Raw genomic sequence first — 6,127 nt, 5'->3', positions numbered from 1 at the left:
TAAAGCCTCTGCCTTCGGCTCAGGTCATGATCCCAGGGTCCTGGGATTGAGTCCCGTATCGGGCTCTCTGCTCAGCGGGGAGCCTGCTTCCCCCTCTCTCTCTGCCTGCCTCTCTGCCTACTTGTGATCGCTCTCTCTCTGTGTCAAATAAGTAAATAAAATCTTTTTTTAAGAAAGGCTATTTCTTGTTTTGTCTTTCTTTTTTTCCCTTTATTTTATTTTTATGTTTCTTAAATTCCACATACGAGTGAAATCATGAGGTATCTCTGTCTTTCTCTGACTGACTTATTTCCCTTAGCATGATACTCTCTGGCTCCATCCATGTTGTTGCCAATGGCAAGATTTTGTTCTTTTTTATGGCTGAATAATATGCCATTGTATGTATATAAAAGTCTATTTCTTGGGGCACCTGGGTGGCTCAGTGGGTTAAAGCCTCTGCCTTCGGCTCAGGTCATGATCCCAGGGTCCTGGGATCGAGCCCCGCATCGGGCTCTCTGCTCAGCGGGGAGCCTGCTTCCCCTCTCTCTCTGTCTGCCTCTCTGCCTACTTGTAATCTCTGTCAAATAAATAAAAAAAAATTTTTTAAAAATCATCAATCTCTAAGTACTATAGTATAAATAAGGTACCTCTAGAACTGACCTAGTAATTTTCCCCTACCATCTACATGTAAGCAAACCAAATTTAGGAAAATATATATGCCTTAATGGATTTTAAACTACCATTACCGAAAAAATTTTAAATGCCAACTATTTTAATACTAATTATTTCCTAGGGAAAAAAGAACACACATTTCCAAATGGTAAACAACCCATCACTTCTTCTAGGTATTCTACATAATCCTTTTACTGATTAACAGAATTATAAAAAAAAGTTCCAATCAAAGTACTCAGGACAAACTTAAAATGGATGTAAACATACTTCAAAATGAACAACTATGTACTTTAGCAATAGCGCCCCGACACAGGTAAGATTCCCCAGCCCTTTAGCATTATATTACTATAAATATGACTTATAGTATTACTATATTTATTCTTCCTATATTTACTTATAGTATTACTACTTATTCTTCCTATATTTATGCTATATATTGCTATGATGCTTCAATGCAAATCCTTACCCAACTGAAAAAAAGATTAAGCCGAAGTATTTTCAAAAATGTACTTAAAAAGTCTACATAATTTGTTCAAATGTTTTATTTAATACTTTTCAATAACTCCACTGTAATTAAAATGTGAGAATCTTGAATTATTATGTTACCAAAAGATTAATTATCAGCATTAATTCAAAGAGCAAATGGTTGAGATCATGCTGTATTCAAAAACTCTGATTAAGCAACCACTTGGTGTTTACAATTTTTAAAGATATTTTTAAAGATATTACTACAAAAATATATACCATATTATTAATTTATTTTTCTAATCCAAAACCCCAAGCATTATATATCAAATGGCAATCATACAAACAGAAATTCCTTTAAGGAATTTAATATAAATGAATCTTACAAAACAGAGACTAAAAGAAATCAGCAGTTTGGATAAAGTATTGTCACACCTGGAAAGGGAACATACAAGTTTAGGGGCAAGTAAGAGACACTTATGTTTAAAACTTTCCAAAGCTTCTAAGTCGAGTTATTTTTTCTTATACCCACAAAATCTGAATTTTAAAACTTGAAAGAAGATCCAATAAAACATACAGGAATTAAAACGTTGAAAACAAGTAGTAATTAGCTAAGTTTCTGTCAGAAATAAAACAGTTCTACAAGGTGCAAACCAAATTTGTTGGGGGGTGGAGGACTGGCAGTAAGAACCCCAGAGTCATTCAATTCCATTACCTGCCCTCAGGTAAGTAGCCTGAACCAACCCCAACAAAAAAAAAAAACTTGTTTTTTTAAGACTTTCAGAGAGTAAAAATTCTGAAACCAACACAGCTCAACATTACACATACATACACACACACACACACACACACACACACACACACACACACGTACATGACTGTTGTTCCCCAGGACTGTTCAAAACATGGGTGAAGCTAAATAATTCAGTACTTCCAGCAGCAGGACCCCAGCTCATTCATTCTACTCAGAATCCAATTCGAACACAAGGTGTGAACCTATATAATGTCAAGCTTTACATTACACATTTCACTGGTATGTTCAGGCTCACAAGAACTGCATGAGGTTCCAAGTACATACTCTAGAATGTTTTAATGTTAAGGCTAATGAGTCTTGACCTAAATAGGTAGGACCTCACAAACACCAAGTCTGAAGTAATAAAGATTATTTTTTTTCTTCCCCTCAACGAAATACTCAGTAATTCATCAGATTATCCAGTATTTTATAAAGCCTTAATTCTTCCCCAAAATATAATTAAGCTTCACAAGTTTCTCATTTATAACATGTTACTGTATTCGAACATCTAGAAAGTAATGCATACTTTCACAAAAGATATTTGAAAACCTTGAGTTCTTTAACATTTAGACACAATAGCACATAATAACTGCAGGGTTCAACATTACAACCTGAAATCCAATGTTAAGCACCATCCGCTGTGAATCTACTAAATACAAGCATCCTGAGACACGAATTCATCAACTTGCATTTTACACATTATCCACATGAAACCTCAGATTCCATTTATTTCCTCTTTACCGTAAAACAAAAGCAATAGATTCGGCCAAACTTTTCCAAATGTGTCACCTTTGCAAACCATTTTACAAACCCCAAGTCAGACTGGTAATAATCAGTCCAAAATAAAGTGATGCTCCTTATATTTAAATATTTTATTTAATCTTTTTAAATGACAACACTGACGGCAGTCAATTATTTTTAGTATCTTAAGTACTAAGAAAAAAATCTTCAAGGCTTTAATTATTGAAGCTTAAGTCATTTCAGAGCCAGTCACTACTCATTTTTCCAGTGATAATTTTAATGAAACCAATGAATACCTACATCGCCAAAGTTTAATTCAAGTTTTCTCTATCAGTCAAAGGCACTAGGCTTACTGAAAAGGATTTCTGTTTAGCTTTCTCTTCATTATTTGTGATTGAAACCCCTTACACTTAGTTACTTTGTAACAAAAACAAGTTAATTACAGATAAAAGGAATTAGGAACTCTCCTAAACCAAACTGCAGACAAAAACTGAGAACAACTAAAAAAAAATCAACTTAAGAATAAAAACCTAGGCTTTAGTCATTTCAAACTTCCTTCTCAATTCTAACAATAAGGCTAGGTGTCAAACGCAAAGCTACTGATTTCAGCTTGGAAAAGAAAATGTCTAACGGATGCAACACCTATCGCACACACTCCAAGTTTCACGGTCCCAATTAAGAAAGCGTACAAATATCATTTCAATCATATTTTGGTCAGGAGAGACAAACTGATGCAGACAGATCGAGACTCCACAGCCTTTGTTCAAAAGCTTACGGATGGGCAACTAAATGTGCTACAGGTTGATAAGCATTTACCAGGCTTATGAATGCTGCTTCCAAGCTTGACAAAGATACAAGAATTCTATATGCAAATCATCTTGGACAATTTTCATTAAACACCATCGAGCTACACACTCCGAAGGAGAGGCCTATTCATCGCTACTATTTATTTCCATGTTTACCTCTCCTCCCTCCCCCCAAGCCCCCCCCCTTCACTTTCTCCTCCCACCCTGTCCCGCCATCTTGGGCCGATAGGAGCAGCCATTACTTAACTAAATGACAGTGCCAACAACTTTCCACACAAATAAACAGAGACTACACCCCGAATCCCCCCTAGCCTCCCTGGTCAGACACACAGGAAACGAGACTCCAAGAAGAAAGCACACTTAAAAATAACTGCAGAATTTCTATGGCAGAAAGACCCAAAAAGTAAACAAGTCACCTAACTTCAGGTAAAACACCCAGCAGTTGAGCATGTCAACAGCCCAATGCAAACTCTTCACGGCCCTAAACTACGTGCAACTTCCCCCTTCTGGGAGCAGGGACGCAGAAAAGCCCAAAACGTTTGGTTAACCGTAGACATTATTAACAGCCTGCCTGAAGCAAAAGAATAAAAACCACGGGAGGCAAGTAAGTCAGAAATTAGGGGAAATCGGCACACATTTACGATCCCTTGACACTGAACAGGCACCTCGGAGATCATCGGTCTACTTCCAAAAAGCCGTAAAATGAGAGGCGATTTTGTCGACCCGGTTGAGCTCGGCCCCAAAGCGTTGCTGCCTCTGTTCCTCCAGCTACAAGAGGAGAGAGCGATTTCGCAAGGGTACAAGCGAGGTATCCCAGGGTGGGGGAGAGCAAAGGCAGGAAATAGTTTTCCGGAAGCCCCTCGGCCATCGTTCGTGGCCACAATGAACGCCGGTCGGGCCGCGGGGCCCGGGGCGAGCCAGGCGCCGGCCGGGGAGCCCGTGTCCGCGCTCCGGCCCGCGGGCTGCCTTACCTTGCCCAGTAGGGCCTTCGTCCTGGCGCCATCTTCATGAAACCTCACGAACCCGAAAAGGCGGCTGTGGGGAGAGAGACACGCGGCTCGTTAGAGCTCGGGGAACGCCACCGATCCACCCCTTCCCGAGCCCGAGGCCCCGGCGGCGGCGGCTACCGCACAGAGAGCGCCAAGCCGAGGTGCCCGCCCCGCCGCCGCCAGAGGCAAGCCGCGCTCGGGCTTCCCTGGAGAGCGGCGCCAGCCCGTCCGGAGCCGACCGGGCGGGTGACGGCGGCCCGTACCTGTCCAGTCCGCCGAGCGCCTCCCTCTCCTCGGCTGTCAGGCTGGGGGACGCCTCCTCGCTCTCGCCGCTCGCTTTTCCCGCCGCCATTTTCTTTTCCTCATCACCGAAAGCGGCGGCGGCAGCGGCGGCGGTAGCGAGCGACACTCCGCAGGATTTCATGGAAACGCAGCGAATTCACAACTCCAACGCCGACACCCCCCCCCGGGCCGGGGCCCGCAACGACGCCCACAGTCTCCGCTCGGGACCGGTACACCAACTTTATCGCCGCCTCCTCCTCCGCCGCGGACGGCAGCGACGAAAAATCCCAACGCGGCGGCGGTGAAGGCGGCGGCAGCAGGGGCTGCGGAGCCCCCGGGTCGGCAGCGGCGGCGGCTCTGCTGTAGGGTCACATCGCGGGGGCGGGCGGGGGACAGCCACAGGCGGGGACGGCGGGAACGGCCGGAGCGCGCGGGACTGGGGGGCAAGGGGGGGATTCGTAGGAGACACAAACTTCCCCGGCACCAGCACAAAGTTGTTGTAATTGTGTCACACAGCGAACCCCACGCCGCCGCCGTGACCCCCCCCCCCGCGCCCGGGCAGCGCCGCCAATCGGAGCTGCCCGCTCGCCTCACGTGACCTTTGTTGACTCACGTCAGCCGTGGCTCCACTTAACTTGCTAGCTGCCGAACCCCGCCCACCGAGGCCGCCACCGACGGGGAGCGGGACGCAGGCCAATTCTGGCCGGTGGTTGGCTGCTGGGCCCGTCTGTCGGGGGGAAAGGGTTGTCACCAAGAGGCAGCAGGCAGATAGGTTGTGCTAGTTAAATACACTGGGGCAGAGAATGGAGGGTCCGGGCCGTGTCACCTCGGGAGCCGCGGAGGGATGGGGCGGGGGGGCGGGGGGGGGGGGGGGGGGGGGGGGGGGGGCGGGGGGGGAGGGGAGCGGTGGGGAAGGGCGAGGTCCGGCACCGCCCGCGGCGGGCGTGAGCAGTGAGCAAGGACGCCATGGACGGCCTTTGCCTTCCGGAGAGCTCGGCGGTAGGCCTAGACCACGGCCTCTGCGGTCCCGCGCTCCGGAGGGTCCCGGGCTTCACTGGGCTTGGTAAGGGTCGCCTCGCGGGGTGGCGGCGCACGGCCCCTGACCTCCGCCCTCCGAAGAAGGCGCACACTTTTGGCACCGCTGGAAATAATGGCCTCCGAGAAGAGCGCGCTCCGGGAGCGGCTGCCGGCCCCAGCCCGGCGGCTCGGGCGCCGCCCTAAGCCAGGCCTGCGCTCCCTGCCCCGATCCCCTCACTCGCGCGGAAAGTGAAGGGGGAAAGTCTTCCTGACCCCCGGCCGGAGGGAATGAAGAGTCGCCCATGGGGTCTGGCTCACCGATCACGGCTCCCCACCGCCGAAGGTCTGTTGGCGGCACTTTGGGGCCAAATTTTCGTACTACC

The 6,127-nt window shown here is 47.3% G+C and overlaps 1 protein-coding gene across 8 annotated transcripts in view; it reads right to left on the bottom strand.

Moving 5' to 3' along the window:
- Positions 1-5,239, bottom strand: part of LOC111150336 (lysine demethylase 6A) — a 203,904-nt gene extending 198,665 nt beyond the window's left edge. For 6 of the 8 annotated variants that reach the window (XM_022507791.1, XM_022507787.1, XM_022507789.1 and 3 more), the window contains exons 1-2: positions 4,709-5,063; positions 4,428-4,491 (exon numbers count right to left, since the gene is read on the bottom strand). In XM_022507791.1, the coding sequence (XP_022363499.1) occupies positions 4,428-4,491; positions 4,709-4,869 (225 nt within the window). In that variant the 5' untranslated portion in view covers positions 4,870-5,063. Of the gene's footprint in view, positions 1-4,427; positions 4,492-4,708 lie in introns of all 8 variants that reach the window. The other 2 variants (XM_022507788.1, XM_022507793.1) reach the window with 1 other exon arrangement.
- Between the last annotated feature and the right edge of the window lie 888 nt (positions 5,240-6,127).

The sequence above is a fragment of the Enhydra lutris genome, unplaced genomic scaffold (genome assembly GCF_002288905.1).
Source record: "Enhydra lutris kenyoni isolate GAN:26980312 unplaced genomic scaffold, ASM228890v2 scaffoldscaffold23, whole genome shotgun sequence".
NCBI classification, from domain to species: Eukaryota; Metazoa; Chordata; class Mammalia; order Carnivora; family Mustelidae; genus Enhydra; species Enhydra lutris.
Note: the sequence above shows the minus strand (reverse complement) of the source record. Positions and strands in the feature narration are given on the sequence as shown.